Source organism: Ostrinia furnacalis, unplaced genomic scaffold (assembly GCF_004193835.3).
Source record: "Ostrinia furnacalis isolate ACB-3 unplaced genomic scaffold, ASM419383v2 OfSCF5574, whole genome shotgun sequence".
Taxonomy (NCBI): domain Eukaryota; kingdom Metazoa; phylum Arthropoda; class Insecta; order Lepidoptera; family Crambidae; genus Ostrinia; species Ostrinia furnacalis.
This window is the reverse complement of record NW_021135813.1, coordinates 9,192-27,076: the sequence shown is the minus strand read 5'-3', so window position 1 is coordinate 27,076 and position 17,885 is coordinate 9,192. Positions and strand designations below refer to the sequence as shown.

At 38.9% G+C, this 17,885-nt stretch overlaps 1 protein-coding gene across 1 annotated transcript; it reads right to left on the bottom strand.

The window, feature by feature from the left end:
- Positions 1-327: 327 nt before the first annotated feature.
- tup (LIM1_Isl and LIM2_Isl domain-containing protein tup) lies at positions 328-16,733 on the bottom strand (the record flags this gene model as incomplete). Its single annotated transcript, XM_028316311.1, has 9 exons — positions 328-611; positions 1,072-1,269; positions 1,670-1,847; positions 2,272-2,355; positions 3,229-3,346; positions 7,218-7,320; positions 9,136-9,203; positions 10,981-11,111; positions 16,544-16,733. Coding segments are annotated over 9 exons (1,181 nt in total), but the record flags the coding sequence as incomplete, so codon positions are not given.
- Positions 16,734-17,885: the final 1,152 nt, after the last annotated feature.

The following is a 17,885-nucleotide window of genomic DNA, read 5'->3' as shown; positions in this document are numbered from 1 at the left end:
TTATCTAGTAAAACTAGTGGTAAGCATCACATACATAATTTAAATCTTTGCAAGGAAAAAGAGGCAAGAAAACTAAAAAAATAATTTGCACTGACCCTGTTAGTTTAAAAAAATAAGCAAAGTATGAAAGAAAAAAGTTAAGATAAATTCTATCGATAGGTACAAAAATTTGTTTTAATTATGCACAACATACATAATATTTCTCTATTAACTGCACTGCCTTTAGATAATGTTCATTTTTTATATTGACTGGATCGTATTCGTAAACACTAAGCGATTAATGAAAACATTTAAACAGAAGAACGTAATATATTTTTCGTTCTATACTTTTTTTCAACTAAACATGACAGTAGAGTGGATTATTCGAGTTCACTTAGTGCTTTTTTTCATCCGTCTCCGAATTAGTCATTCAACAACAAGTTATATTCCATTTCCAAGTGGCGCACGAGAAGGTTGGTTCCCCTGTCTCGCTCTTTCGGAGGCGGTTAGGTGAGACGACACTAGGGGGAAGGAGGAAGGCTGTCATCGCTCTCGAGGTACGTTACGTAGTTGTCTTCTCCACAGTGCGGTGGTCGTGGTGGAGGGAGCGAAGGCATATCATAGCCATGCATCTGCAACAAATAAAGAAACATCAGTCGTAATAAAAAAACCGGCCGAGTGCGAGTCGGAATCGCGAACCGAGGGTTCCGTACAAACTTCTCTTTGATTTTGTCATAGCTTAAAAGCTTAGGCGCAGACCACCGACTTTTAGTTTGCCGATAGTTGGACCCGACTTTAATTTGTATGAAGATTCGGACAATAGCAAATCGGTGTAATGTGCGCACTTTCATAAATCTCCATCCATACTGATTAACAGCTCGACCCAACTATTGGCCAACTAAAAATCGGTGTTCTGCGCCTAGGCTAAAAGTATAGACTTGAGTATTTGATTTGAGACATTCTTTGTAAGCAATCTAGCGCTTTTTTAATAGTTTGGTTAGTTGGCAGACATCGACAGACAGACGGACGGAAAAAGCAGTAAAAGGCTTATTAGTGCAGTAAATAACGCTTTTCAAAATAACAGTTTCATACCTGATTTACAAGCTGCTGAAATGCAGCGCTATGATGAGGTGCCCGGTCAAGATCGGCGTGTAAAGCGAAGTCAGACAGCGCCTTCCACGGTGGCTGGTACGCCGTCACCTCGAGCGGAAGCGCGGCGGCCTCGTGTCGCACAGGGGAGCCAGCCACCAGCGGCACGCCCATCGACATGTAGCCTAGACGGCGGCCTTCCTGCAAACAAAGTTACACTCAGATTCGTTTATTTGGCTTGGTGTTTATTATGAACGGTAAGTTATTGAAAATGATTACCTTAAAAATATTTAATCTTAATCTAGCGAGTGAGTTTATTGTCTGTTTTCAACTTGACTTGGTTGAGGTTTGAAATGAAGAAAGAACAATAAATGCAGTACAGTAGTTACGAAAGAGTCCTCTGACTTACTCTGGTGACCGATATTCGGCATAAATAGATGTAAAAAAATTGCACGTTGAGCAGTAAATAAAAGCTACGATCGTGGTCTAGTCATGAGGTATCAGATACTTATGATAGTAGTTTATTACAGGATAACTTATAGTAGTGCCTTGCTAGAGGCCGAAGAGTCTTAAAATTATAAAGTATTCAAAAAGTGCATACAGAATCTATCATCACCTTCTCCTGCTGCATTTGCATTTTCAATTGCAGCGTCTTCTTTTTGTCCTTACAGCGTTTGTTCTGGAACCAAACTCTGATGACTCTCGGGCTTAAGCCGGTCATTTCTACTAGCTGTTCCTTCATCAAAGCATCTGGTCTAGGATTCGCTGCGTAGCAAGTTCTGTAAACAAAGATTAAAGTCATAAGTCAATAGAACTACAATAACTACATGATGTTAATTGTAACGGGACATTATTTTGTTAGTTTGCCAAAAAATGGGTAAAAATTTAACAAGTGACAACACTGAAGTGAAATGTCAGAATTAGTTCTTTGATCTCAAACAAGATGGCGTTAGGGAGTGTAAAAAAGTTAAAAACTTTTTGCGTGTTTTGAAAATATTGGTTTTGATATTTTTATCTTTTTACACCGATTATTTTTCAGTTGGTGCAGTTTTGCAGTTGCAATTTTCAGGACGCCATCATTGCATGTAATAATTTTACACCCACAAACAGGTGCACAAGAATTTAAGTCAATTGCCGTCTTAGCGGCCATTGCAAAATAAGCTCTAACAGTTAAGTATTAAAATTGGTAAACAATCATCTCACCCCAGCGTTCTCAGTTGTTTTTCGGTTAGCACGGTGCGCACGCGCGTGGATTTGCCGTCGCGGGCGCTCGACTTCTCGGAGTCGCTGCCGTTACATAGTGGGAGGAAAAGCGAACGTTTATCCAGGGTGGCGTTTTGTACACAAAATTTAGTATTTTTTAAAATATTCATAACTTTAACTACCTCGGAGATCGCGAGGTGAGACTGAATACCTACTTTGTCTAAGATCGATTGACCTTTTGAAATAGCTTCGAAAGGGATGGGCGTTCTAGGTTTTGTCTATCGTACTATAGTGTCACACATTAGGCTACTTTAATGTAAATTTTCAGGTCATGTTATGCCACCATTAATATTAAAAAACCTACTTAGTAGGTTCTTTCACGTCCCCATTTTCTTTCACGTTATTGTAAAATACAATTTTAGTAAGATAAGAATTGGTAGGCAGACTATCTACCTTCACTTGGGTTTCATTGGAGGCCAAACTGTAGATAGATCCTGCCCTCCCAGACAAGAAAACGAGACAATTTAAATTTTCGAAATCGCTTCAAGGAGCGAAGTAATTTCGGAATTGCACTTTGCTAAATGGCGCCACGCCTTATATTAGTTCCAATTTTCATTCATAGATGGCGACATCCGGAGTTGTCTCGCGGTATCATAAATGATTCTTTCCTGTTTGCATATTTTGTTATTAGAAGTTTAATATTTATATCAGCCTATGAAATTTTTGTTAATTAATACGTGTACCTATTGTGTGTCAACAACTGTCACGATTTGTTACTTGTTTAGAGCTGGTCCAGATGACGTGTTTTTACTCGCGTGTTTCGACTTCTGTCGCAAAACGGAATATGCGAGTAAAAACGCGTCATCTCGACCAGTTCTTAGAGAGCTGGCTATACAGGAGATGCAGTAGTGGGAAAGAGGAGGTATTAGTCTTGTCTAGCCTAACATCTAGTCTCACCTGAGCGTATGCAGCTGTTTCTCGTTCAGCACAGTCCGCACTCGCGTTGGCTTCCCATCGGCGGCGGCAGACGTGCGCGCGCGCCCGCTCTTGTGCGAGCCCGACTCGCTGCCCGAGTCTGGAATTAACAGGAATACAGCTTATTAAGAGCTCTTTAAAAGCCAATTTACTGAAAAGAATTTCAGCACCATTTCAGTCACAGAACTGCTAAACATATCCGTCCTCTAATGATTTCCACATCACCCGGTTGATAGCGGCCTGCATCCAGCACCTCCCTGCTCTGTTAACCTTGTAGTAAGTAATGGGCAGGGCACATAGCACGCAGAACTGACGGCCGATGGGGCATAATTTAATTTATTGTCCGTGGTGCATAATCTTTTTCTTAAAGGTTTTAAACCTTTGTTTGTCACTTGTCATCCGCTTTGCAATGGAGGGAAGTCGAACTTTAATTTCGAACTCCTCCTATGTTCTTCTGATTAATTTCGTTGCGGGTCCAATGACAGTTTAACTTTCCCCCGGGACAAACTTGACCTTCATTGGTTGGGTTTTTGTGGCGGTCAAGCTGTAGATCCTGGCTACACAGGAGTTGCAGTGGTGGAAACGAGAGGTGGGAATAGTCCCGGCCGATGGGGCAGCAAGGTTCTGAAGTGGAGGCCAAGTACCGGAAAACGCGGCGTTACGTCCACCCACACAAGGTGGAAAATAAATTAAGTTTATAGAGCGACTAGACAAAGTTACATTCGCGTCAGTTTGAATTCTGAAATAGCTTCATTTTTTTCTCTCCGTGAAGCGATCGCGAAAAATGTAGAGACTGTAAGCATTCAGTAAACTTTTTAACCACAGTTATTTACAAATTAATAACTGACCCGCCAATAATCAGCTTCCTTATAAAGACTTCCGTAGATTCCGACTTCAGGTTAGAGATTGTGTCCGGAAAATTAATAAAAATGCCGAATTAATTCTTCCATTTCGAGTTCAGTCCATAACTTTAAGCGATAGAGAAGATCGGACACTGCGTCCATCCCTATACCAATTTATTCAAAACTAATAACTTCACTTCACACGTCCAAGATCTAATCCATCTGACGTACACAGTACAGTCCACTCCAATTACAAATATTACAATACAGTCCGCTGCATAATTAACGCCCTGCCCGCTTCACACCTCGGCTAAGCCGGGCAGCTTTGTACATACGATATGAGTGGACGCTGGTATTAATGGATTACCAGATTAGCAGATGTTAATTTACATTTGAAGGGTCAAGAGCGTCTTTTTTTAAATTATTTGCCAATTGCGCAAAATGTGAATTCAGCACGCGGCGGAGCACAACTTGTAGTAAAGCTGATGGCCGTTGGGGCAGAATAGTTCTCGAGTGGCGACCACGGTCCGGAAGACGTAGTATGGGCAGGCCCTTATTCTTGGTAGTTAAATTTTGTAAAAGTTCGAATAAAACACCTATGATTTTGATTTTGAAGTGTTTCTAGACCAGAGTTCCTACATTAATTCATAAAATCTGAAGGTCAAATGGCAACACTTTTCACAAACAATTTGTAAATTCAGCAGGATTAATTGAAACCCAACGACTATGTAATCGTTTGGTGCCTCTTTAGACCAAAGATCCTCCAAGTTTACTAGCTATAATATTTTACCAAAAGCGGGTTCTGGATTTAGATTGAACTATTATTTTACTAAATAGACGATTAGGTATAATGTGAAAGTGTATAAATGCCCTGAAAAGGGACCGAAACTAACTGGAAAGGGACTTATTAAACAATATGTATTTGCCAACCACCGTTGTTTGCCATCGCCTATTAATTATATTCCCATACTTTTACCACACTCGATAACACAGCAAACACTTAAAAACCAATCACAGTTTCCCCAAAACGCAATAATGATAAAAATAACCGGCGCAGGTTAGCGGCGACATCAAAGCGCGGCGGCTTTGTCGGCAGATCAAAGGGGTATCGCTCGCGAATCTATAATACTCCGGGTGGAGTGATAACCGGCTAATTAAGGATGTCAATAGATAAGTTGTACGAGCAAATCGTATTTTTAGTTTTCGGGTCGGGTGTATAGCTAGCGATGCTATAATGGTGGCTGTTTTACTAACGATGATATATGAAGCGAAATTTTTGTGGAATCTTTTGTAATGCTTTGTAAAATACGTTGTTGAGCGATTTCTCATTTAACTTAAATTTGAATTAAGGATTTATCTAGAGTTCTAATTACTTAGTCTGAGATATAAGCAGAGAAATCGATGGCGAAAATCGGATCTATGGAGATAACTTATTGTACAAATATTTCTACGACTAACTCCGGACCATATTGGACGTACTGTGAAACGTGCCATTTTGCAAAAAAATATGTATAGCCTAATGCGCTGTCGACTACTTACTACGTAGTTGTTTTACATATTTTGATTTTTTTCTCTACTTANCCAACTTAGGTAGACTGTAATTCGTCTTTCAGACTGAAAGTTTTGGAAGCAGAGATTTTCATTTCTAAATTATGAAAAAAGTTTTACTTTTAAATTAAAACTTATATTTCATAGCAGCATAGCATATCAATACACATTTATCATATCCAAAACTACATGGAAATAAGATATATCTTCAGCATAGCATTGTAGAGTCGCCAAGCTTTAGATATAGTGAGATTCACTGTGAGAAACATTGGACTTACTAGAATCATTTGTAATATCGGCTTTATCAATGTTATCAGTGATCCTTTTGTCAATACACAATCAGATTGTTTTCGAATTTGTGATTTCATTCACTTCATTTGAAGGCAAGCAAAAGGGGTGTAAAATTACCCACATCAAAATCTATCTATTCAGATAGATTTGGGTAGAGAAGTCAAATATTTCTTAACCAAAGATCGTAATCTTTTGGGGGTTGAATTAATATGGGTTAACCGCTTGAGTCCCAGACGGCATTAATTAATGTCATAACAATTGATTACAACTGTCTACAGTATTTTTGCGCACGGGTTATGCATAGCTTATTTTTATTGCTTTATAACCTAGAAACAAGAATAACAACAAAAAATTGTTCTGAATTTGCTTTTATGTGTAAAAAATAGAAAAATTCATATCAATGAATGTATGAAACATGAACATAGAGATGATTTTAATTTATTGCCAAATATTTTTTTTCTTTCTTTCTTTCTTTCATTCTTTCTAATTATTAAAACATAACAAACATCCATTTAAGATTCATTCTCACAAGAGAAAAATTAAAATAAAGTCCAAATATTTATTAAAAATGAAAAGTTCTAATTTCCTGTCATGTTCCATAGAAGATTTTTTTCATAAAAATCTAACCCTATCATGCTTTCAGTATACTGGCCTTAATAACGTCGTTTCTCAAATCCCACTATATTTTGATGAAAGCGTGCCCCTTGTTCTTGCGAATAAGCCCCCATAATTATTTATAAATATATCTCAATGAGAATGTGACGTGCATCTTTAGAGACATTCTACTATGAAGATGGAAAATTCAAATCGCTATAACTTTTTAAAAAGCAAATATTTTCGATTTGTAATCGCACTTTTTTATATACATTTGCTTATATAATCAGAATATAATAAGTAAAATCCATGCGCAAATAATAAATTTTTTTTTGTTGACCGGTGTTATCTATTGTGTCTAGATTCGCGGGCCTTGAAGGATTAATGGCGGACTAAAGTTTTGGACACAAAATTAGTTTAAGTTCAAATAGTTTGTTTCAGCCAAATGATGTCCACAGCTGGACAAAGGCCTCTCCCAAGGATTTCCATAACGAGCGGTCCTGCGCTGCCCGCACCCAGGTTCTTCCCGCGACCTTCACTAGAACGTCGGTCCACCTAGTGGGAGGCGTGCCCACACTACGTCTTCCAGCCCAAAGTTCAAATAAATGAAGTTTATTAGCTAACTCTACTAAAACCTAGTGCTAAAAAGAAACAACAGAATAAATTGTTGACGATGAATATAAACCTTAAACCTACCTGACATGGAGCCAAGCTCGTGCGGGTGATGCGAGTTGTTATTGTTGAGGGTTGTGTTGTTATTGCTCTCAGGGTTCGCACTGGAACCGCTCGTGTTCGCGCTCTGCAACAATACAAGACGTTTAGGAATCGCCTAATATTTAGAAGAATAGATAAGTAAATGGAGATTCATATCAAGAGCTCATCAGCAAACATAGGATTTAGTACATTTGTTGATACCTCGCGACTCATCTGTTTCTTTCACTCGGTATAACCTACGCCTAACCTAAAAGGTTTTGATATAATTATGTGTCTAAATAGAAACTTAGCGAATCTATCACGAAGTCGAATCTGTAACTAAGTGCTGCGTGATTATCGCTGTTTTACAAAGCTTAATTCTTTTCTTTGGTTTCAGTTTAAGTTTTTTCAAATATTACTTTTACTTACATAGCATACCTACTTACACAACAAAAGGGATTACACGCTATTCAATACCAACCAGATAACATCTAATTACGTTACAAGAACTAGTTAGTAGAAGTAACTAGTTCCATTTGTACCTTTTTCCGAGCCTCACAGGCCACAGCACACGTCGTCGGGTTATCTGACGCTTTTTATAGAGCTTTCGATATATTCTGTGTTAATAATGGTTAATACCAGTTCCCACAGTGCGGCAGTTTTGTAATGAATTTAATTTAAGCGGAACGATAAAAAATAAGTTTTATTCAGTAGGCTTGCTGTTTAGTTTAAATCAGTCTTGACCTAAGGCACAAAAATCTTTTACACTGACTTATCAGACATTTGGTTTTTATGAAAAACAAGATTTTAATCAAGGTATAACGAGTTGTAAACAACTTAACACTTTTTTAATACTTATTTAAACTTTTTAATTAAGTAAACTTTGAAGATCGAGATACTAAAAGATGGCGATAGAAGCCCATTATATCACTCCGCCTACTTTCCGCGTGAACTGTACAATACATGGTAACAATTATGAATAAATACATAAAATTCGTGCCTAAGTTATGGTAGGTACCTTCTTAATATAATTTTATTGTAGAGTTGTTTAACTTCGTTGTAGGAAATGTCGCCCCATGTAATAAGTACTATTATTAATTAAATTGTACTAGGTTGGTAACCCTTCAGTGCGTGGGGGGTACTAAAGACAGCTAAAAGCATAAATTATGTAGTAGGCAAAAACTTGGGAAAACATCTAATTATAAAAATAAGCTACTGGTGTGATACTTTTTTATCCTAATTGCCTTAGGCGTAGAATACTTAATAATACTCGCTTAGGCAACTACTTAAGTTAGGACTAAGTAGTTGTTAGTAATAATATCCCAATAATGAGCGGTGTAGTAGCTTTTAATTAGTTTATGTTGAAACATTAATACCGAGGGTTTGATTAAGCCATTAGGCTCATTAAGTTATTATCTATACTTAATATTATAAATGCGAAAGTAACTCTGTCTGTCTGTCTTGCTTACACGCCTAAACCACCGAACCGATTTTGATGAAATTTGGCAGAGATAGTTTGAGTCTCGGGAAAGGACATCGGACATAGGATAGTTTTTGTCCCTGTTTCAGGGCTGCGCGCGATAAAGTTTTTCTGTGACAAACAAAATTCCACGCGGGCGAAGCCGCGGGCGGAAAGCTAGTGATGATATAAAAAGTCGATTTCATCAAGAGACATTCGGCCTTCATTCTATAGTAGTGATATTTTTTTAGTGGTAGATATTCGTGGAAGAAAATTACTCAGGACCATGAGAAGTGGCGAAAAGGACACCTAAGCTACCTACTTAACTATAAGATAAGTTAACCCCGAGTTTCAGAATTGAGAGTTTTAGCTTGAGCGTGCTTAAATAAAGTCGCTGGAAGAAAAATAGACATTAACTCTACGTCAATCTGACGTGGGCATCAAGACTTATTAAATATTTACCTTTTCTAATACATCGTGGTCTTCTCTACAATATAAAGCACCTCCTTCTCTTAACGCGAACTCGTCACCTGTTGACAAAAACCTCCAATTAATTAAATATACAAAAATTCCTAAACATAAACTTAAGTAGGTAACGAGTGAAATATTTTCTGGGCAAGCTCGCTATACCATAGTTCTGCACCCTGAAAAAACTTATGCTATGAAAATAACAGATGATAATAATTTAAGAACATTATTAATACACCTTGATAATCGTGTTTAGGTAAGGATACAAAGTGTATGTTGTATCTTAAAGGACATGTCACACTGGATGCGGTCTGTGGCAGGTCAAAGTCGCAGATCGCATTCAGTGTGGCAAATTCTTCAATCGTTAAAGCGGTTTGCACTACGTCCGATCCGAATGCGTCAAATTACGGATCTTAAACCTAAACCAATCGGATCCAGTGCGGAAACTAGGTACTATACAAATAAATATGTTTATATCCGTTGTCTAGTACCCATAGTACAAGCTTTGCTTAGTTTGGAACTAGAAGCGCAGTGTAAATGTCCATGGATAAAAAAAAATAGTTCTACGACCACTTCTGACCGTAATTTTACAATTAATTAAACTTGAAACAACCAAAGTGTCCCGATTTGACCTATAATTCCCAATCGATCCTAAAATAGGTCAGGTCCTTCCTTCCCGCTTCCCGGGACCGGCTTCCCGTTTACTCGGCCTGACAGGCCGCACCTGCCTTAGTTGTCTGTCTGTATATCACTGGATATCCTCTAATTAATTATGACGTTTGACGCTGAAACGTCAAACTGTCTGTAAATTTGTACTATCCTGTACTATCTAGATTATAGTACCTACACAGCTATGCCCGCGATTTCGTACTTGTGAAGATCGTTTGAATTTTTCCCAGGTTTTGCAACATTTTTCTTTGGTGCTCGGCTCCAATTGGCCGTAGCATGATGTTGAAGCCTACTACAAGAGTTCCTCGATAAAAGGACAACAACAAAGGACAACTCAACACAATATTTTTCAATTCAAACAGTAGTTCCTGAGATTAGCGCGATTAACTAAATAAATAAACAAACAAACTCTTCGTATTTATAATTATTTTAAACGTTAGTATAGATTAATTGGAACACTGAGCTGTGCTAATAAATGTGACAGCTTGGTCGCCTTGCCAAACTTTCGTTTCAAAATATAAAAGTTAAAACTGGGTCAATTTTACACGTGTCTCTTGTGGATTCCACAAAGTCTATCGAGTCCGATGTCAGATATTTCGAGGTTTATTTAAAATCTTGTTAAATTAGTACAAATAAATCGGGATAATGGCTGATAACACGTGTAACTGCAATACAATTTATAGGTGTCATTCAGTTTCTGTTAGGAAAAGTTACGTCTATCATAGTAAAGGCAGTTCTGTGGTTTTCGAGGGTTAGATCCGTGCTTGGTTAAAGGGATGTGTGACGAAATTAACATAAGGTCACAAACAAAAGAGATATTAGGTACTTAGTCTTAATATAGGTATGTTAAATAATCAGGTTTTTTTTTAAAATGTACAACAAAGTAAGTATTTGACCGCAGTCACACCAGATGTTAATTGAAATGCAGTCTGGTACATGGATATTGGCATAACATATTCAGCCATTGGATTCTAGACTGCTAGATGTTAAGCTTCGTAAGTAACGTCACAACCCCGCACTCGTGCGGAGATGCAAAATGGATTTGGAATCCCCCGGAATTTTCTTCCGGAAACTGTTAGCTATTTTCTTGAGTTCGTCGGTCCATAGAGCAAGGTTTTGCATCCTATTAACATAACTAATATATTTGCTTGAATATAATGCCCAACTGACCAGGTATAAGCTGCCTCGCGCACGCGCAGCATCGGAAGCAGTCGATGTGGTAGATCTTCGTCTTGGCGCGCATCACGAAGTCGTTCTTGCTAAACGACGCGCCGCACTTATCGCATTTTGTGCCAAATAACCTGTGGACAAAATAACTCTTTAATATGAAGTATTTAAATATAAAAATCTAATCCAGAAATCATCATCATTTCAGCCATAGGACGTCCACTGTTGAACATAGGCCTCCCCCAATGACTTCCACATCGCACGGTTGGTAGCGGCCTGCATCAGCGCCTTCCTGCTACCTATATCAGGTCATCGGTCCACCTTGTGGGTGGACGTCTCACGCTGCATTTTCCGGTACGTGGTTTCTACTCCAGAACCTTATTAATGCCCCATCGGCCGTCAGTTCTGCGTACTATGTGTCCTGCCCATTGCCACTTCAGCTTGCTAATCCGTCGGGCTATGTCAGTGACTTTAGTTCGTTTACGGATCTCCTCATTTCTGATTTGATCTCGTAAGTCGTAAAGAAACACCGAGTATAGCTATTTCCATAGCACGATGTGTAACTTTGAGCTTCTTTATCAATCCAGAAATAGGTACTGCAATTTAAAGAAGAGGGTGGATGGTTCGAAAATTGTAAACGAATCATCTTCAAAGGATCATATTGGCATTATAATTTTAATGGACTTTAAAAGGCTCCTGAATCACTTTGTCCAAAATGTAGTTGACTCCATTTTTCGAGCACCGTGCTACAGCGTTTTCAGGGTTGCATACGTAAAGTAAACATATAACTTTGGGAGATTCTGTATAATTTTACCTTAAATTTTAAAATAACGTTTTCCAATGCCTTTGGATTATCGTATACTTACCTAAGTAGGTACTTATGAGTAACTGATATCGCAATATTCAATAGGCTTCGTACTTAAAATATGCACTTTGCGGATTTACCTAAATAGGTGTCATAATAAAAGATCGGCTGTTTAGTTTAGCAAGTCAGTTCAAACCTAATGACGATAATTTATTGCTGAGGACATTTTAAACTTGTGCTAAGTGCCACATCGTCCTTTCGTCCACAAACAGTATTCAACAAACATAAACATGTCAAACGGCATTATTCCAAACACCCTACATCCGAAAAGAAGTAACAACAGAAACCCTAAAACGTAAATACCCTCGCTTTCAATTCTGTGCCTCCGTCGCGTCGCGAACCTCTAAGTATATTTTTAAAGCCCCTCCCTTGGGAGGTTATTGACCGGCACTCAGTGGAATGAGCCCCGCCAATCGCGCTAAAAGCCTCGCTATACGTAGGGTTAGGCTGTATGCCACCTGCTCAGTGCGGGGTGCGCGCCGATTAAAAAATAAAACGTCAATGATTAAAAAGTTGCTTTTCCCGCGCGCGGAAATTGCTGTCTATGGTACAGTTGGTATTTGTAAGTTGGCAATAAAAAGTGTAGCCCGTCAAGTCAAGTTTATTTATGTCAAACGAATTGTAACGATGTGTTCTCGTTATCTAATTAATGTTAGTTTGTTTTGCTCCATTAATCTTTATGGTGACTTGACTGATTTTTTTCGTCTACTCAGCATCAGCCGATTGTTGTAAAGTGATGGTTCGTTCGTTTCAGCCAAATGACGTCCACTGCTGGACAAAGGCCTCCCCCAAGGTTTTCCACAATGAACGGTCCTGCGCTGCCCGCATCCAGGCTCCTCCCGCGACCTTCACCAGATCGTCGGTCCACCTAGTAGGAGGCCTGCCCACGCTACGTCTTCCAAAGTGGTGGTAGAGCAAGCTATATAGGGCGTGTATAAATGCTTTCATCATAATACTAATAAATGAAGAATTTAAACTTAAATTTTACTATTTTTACTTATTATAAGGATTGCTATATTCTTCTCAGACGTCAACTAACTTTGCAACCTACGAAACAGTTAAAGCCTATACATTTCAAAAAGCGTCAGTCTCAAACAATGTTTTCTTGTAAAAAGAGCATAATTTTGTTATTTCAGGCTATAGGGATAGGCAGCAAGCGGGGTCGCGTCGCCAATTAGCGATATCCTATACGCGGGCTCCGGTTACTGTTTGCGCGGCTATTTAGGGATGCTGATGTTGGCAGCACTGCAGCTGCCGCTGCACACAGGGTTAGGGCGAAATAAGTAGGTATAGACAAAATATTGACAGTTCTGTCTCATGTCGGCCGGTTGGTGTAGTGGTTCAGAGCGGACTACTATGCCGAGAGGTCCCGGGTTCGATTCCCGGCCGGGCAGATATTGAAATGATGAATTTTAATTTCTGTGACGGGTCTGGGTTTTACTATGTATAATATGTATGTATTTACAAAAAAAAGGATATAAGTAGTATATCCGTTAAGCTAGCACCCATAACACAAGCATTAAGTTGCTTACTTTGGGGCTAGCTGGCGCTGTGTGAAATTGTCCAAAGATTTGTCCAAAGATTTATTGGGAAAATAACGCTAAAGAAAATCCCATTTTATGATCTCGTCCTTACCGGTCAAAGGTCACTGATTGACTGACTGACTCACTCACTCATCACGAATCTCAGAAACTACAAGTGCTAGGAGTCTCAAATTTTTAGAACGTAGGTGCTCACTACGACGGGATTTTGCAAAATTCAACCCCTAAGGCTAAAACGGGGTCCACGTGTACGAAGTCGCGGGCGGTCGCTAGTAGTTAGATCAGTCTTTCCCAAAGTGGGCGATAACGCCCCCTTGTGGGCGCTACAGGCTTAAAGGGGGGCGGTAAGAGAACCAGAAAAAAATCGGGACGTTGTGTAGATGCTTGGGAGGCGTCATTTACTAGGAGGACTCTTAGACACCGACCGAGCTCGACTCTTGACTACAAAAATGGGGGGCGCTAAAAAAGAATTTATTCTCAAAGTGGGCAGTAGACGAAATAAGTTTGGGAACCGCTGAGTTAGATAATAGTAGAGTTCTCTAAAATTAAGTACTTATAGTGGTAACAATTTCCCAGCATAGTAAACTAAACAAATACTTTTTTCAAAGCAAACAATCCTTCCTACCTAATTACACTAATTTAAATCCATTTAATGCCCATGTCAGGATTTCCGTAAAATGTTATTACAAAAATCTTATTTCTATTATTCCCCATAAAAACTGACCTTCACTAATACTCCGTTGACAGATGCCAATATCCTATCGGAAGCGCCTAAAAGCATCTATACAGGGTGTGATTTGTCGAATTATATAAAAATAAAGTCCGTCTGTCTGCGTTTCCGACGCGCGCGTAAACAAACGCTTCCGTGTATATTCACTGGGAAAGGGTTCATCTTACTTAATGTATTGGGGTCTTACCCTGATATCGATCGAGATTCGTTCGATTTCTTTACGATTACTTACAGTTTCTTAAAAGAACTTATGACTTTTTGGGAAAACCACCGAAATAGACTACCTGCATTATTACTTTTGAAAACTTTTTATCTCTATTATTTTTATTTACTCGATTTTCTATTAACTGATTGAAATTAGGTTATACATTTAATCAAAAGAATAATTTAGATGTGGTAAGGCTTTACGTATTTAAAATTTTAAATCCACAAGAAGAGCTGTATGTGCAGATTTGCACATATAGCTGATGATAGATACCTACATTATGTGGTCGGAGGTAAGTAGACATTTGGTAATTATTAGTTAGACCTTAAAAAGATGATTTGATTTAAGTTATGAAATACTGCGTTTATCAAAACGTGGGGTGTAACGCATCTGATAGAGAACGTAAGCGCACGCAATCTAATTTCATTACCAAATGCATGTTTCGTGCGGTTTGAGAATATTCACCCCGCGTCATCGCGATAGAGCGTGTTCAATTACACTAATGGAATTAATCATAAACCGATACTGTATGTTTGTTTTAATTAATATTGCAGTGAAAAAGTTTCACTAACCACTTTCTTTCGTGTTTTGTAGGCGAGAAATAAAACTGGTTCTTTTATGTTTCTCATATAGTTGTCTGTCACCTATATAGTTAATCTAATAAGCAAAGAATAAATGACAAAAGCGAGTGTGGACATCACGTATGTTAGAAACACACATTTTGAAAACCCGAAAATATATTTTTGAGCTTCTGTCGGCACCGCTCTTACAATATCAAACTCGGAGATACCCACAAAAAGCCGGTAAAGATTTCACAATATTTACCAAAAAGTCCATTACAGAAAAAAATACCTTTACTTTTCGGCCGACGTAAACGGAAACAAACACCATAGAGCATAGAGCTATCGAGTTCCCGCCGCCCGCCGCGCTGTCAAACTGACGTTTGTTTTGGCGCCAAAATACATAATGCTCAGTCAAACGCAGCTTGTTTTCTCTTCGGCACATCACAGCGTCACGACAAACATTATTTTACCGCTATTTTTATCTATCACCAACCAAAATTGAACCTTAAAACTGTGTAGTAGCCGTTTGTTTATCTTGCGCGGGTTGTCTTTGAATTATGTCGATGTGTAATTCTATATTTTAGCAGCGAAAGATGAAGGGTGAAAAGGTAAACATGGTGGGTTATTTTAGTGAATTCAACTTGTGAGTCTGCCTGAAAAAGTGGCGCCGCGTCGTGGCATGATTGACGGGCGGTTATGAATCCTTTTTGTTTGAGGACTTTGATTATAAACTGGTCTATTAATGGAGTCCGGGTAGAGTTGCTTACGCTTTCGTAAGACTTGAGTATGAACGTGGAATTGTTCAGTTGTTTCAACGAATTAGTGTCAAATTCCTGAAGCGAAGGCGACGTCGAATCTCATAGTCCTTTACATGTAGAACAAGACATAAACTGTACCATAACATGTTTGCTAACTTTTACGATTAACAGAAACATTAGGCATATCCAGCTAAAAAATTCTAGATGGGTAAGGTGGGAAGCTGCCCACTTCTGGCCCCCTCTCAGTGTGCTAAACTGAGTAGGTAATAAGCGACCTAAGAATACTTAACAACTTCTAGTGATTCTGATTGCGAATAGATATAATTTGCTATTATCAGTTTCCCTACGAGATGTGAAGACTTAGGCCGAAAAGAAGATTAAACTAATCGGCAGGGCTTTATTGGCTAAGATCTTTAAATCCTGGCTACTCAGTCTCCCTAGATCAGTTAAAAAACGTGACAGTTGTAATTCCAAAAACTTCGCTCCGTGAAATTGTTTCGAAATTAAGACTGTTATGTTTAGTGACTTATTTAGGGGTCCTAAAGTTGCAGTGAATTCAGCTCTATTACAAATTAGCATTCGGTTTTTTGCAGGATTCCGTTTATTAGTATACGTGTTGTAATACCCCTTGTTCCCCTGTCGACGAAGTACATGATGTTGTAACATGCGTGCCCAAACAACGGCACGCAGGAAGGTTCAACAAATGCTACTGACAACGCCACTCTTGTAGCGGAGTTTTGGGCTGACACTGTTGGGTTTGTTGTCGACACGACAAAAAGAAGAATTTTAGATTTTAAACTTTCGCGTTCCATTTCAACTAAAACAGCAAGACACGGGTCTTAACGCGACGTTTATTAATGAGTTACATTACATTACAAGAAGAAGAATAATCTTGTACCCTTACCTAGTGTAGTCCCTCTTGCAATACGTCTTGCCGTCCCTCACGAAGCAGGTGCAGGACTCGTCGAGGAACTGGCGGCACTCCTGGCACTTGAGGCAGGCGGCGTGCCACTCCAGATCGGGCGCCACCCGCAGGATGTACTGGTCGTGGATCTGCCCACCGCAGCCGACGCATAGCGACAGCCGGAGTTTTTCTGGAAAGATCAGATGGACACTATGAAATACAGGGTAGCCCTAGTTTAGGCTCCAAGTACAGCTAGCACGAAAAACTTTCGAGTTCGAATCGTTTGCATATTCGAATCGACATCAAAAGATTTAGTATGAAAACTACGACAGCGCCCTTGTGAACGTGTCGTAAAGTGAACTTAGTATGAGAAATGGTTGCAAGAAACTTATTTTGACAATCAAAATTGTCACGTTATCGTTTAACTCGAAGGTTGAATATCGAATTTCGTCGAATACGCAAACGATTCGAAGACGTTAGTCGTTCATGCTAGAGGTAACTTCAGATCGCACACTAGGAGCAGCAAATTGTACCGGAAAATAGTGTCTGATGAATAAATATCAATTTTTATATACGTCATTTCAGTGCGTGACAGTTTATTGCTGAACTTTAGGTTTCCCAAGGGAAGGCTTTTCACAAATAAGATCTGACACTTTTTCTATGTAGCCACTGCCTGCTTTTTGGGGCCGGTGCATCAAGCAGGGCGACGACGCGATTCTTGTTAAGCTACGTTTGACTTAACGAGCGTGAAACTTAACTTAGCCAACAATTGATTAGTTTAATTAAAAGAACCAAAAGTTCGAGAGATTGTAAAGTCAATGAGAATTATTGTTAGTGTCGGCTTATAGTCACTGAGTAGCACCACCTAACTTTACCCATAAATATAACGATAACCAGTGTGTTTTGTATGGAGTTTGACAGATATCTGACGTTTGTTAAAGTTAAAGTAAGATACTGCAACCCAGCCTTAGTGTTTGGAATTGAACCTAAATTAGACAGAGTAGGCAGGTATACAGTGTTTCATCAAAAGTTGTATACGTTTTATTCGAGACTTCCAAAAAGTATTTCAAAAAGCCTCCACACTACAATAACTTATTTAGTGACAAAGTAAAATTCACAAACAGATTACTCGACCACAACAAAGCATTCAAAAAACTTTCTATTTACAACGAAACTCGAATAATCGCAGCTTGATGCCAATAATAAAAGAATTATGCGAGAATTATGAATAAATTATACGTGCGCCCAAAATCAATATGTCCATAGGGCGTGGTGGCTGCCCGCCTACTGTGGCCACACTGACGGAGTATGCACATCTCTTTCGCGCGCACCTCTCTGTCGC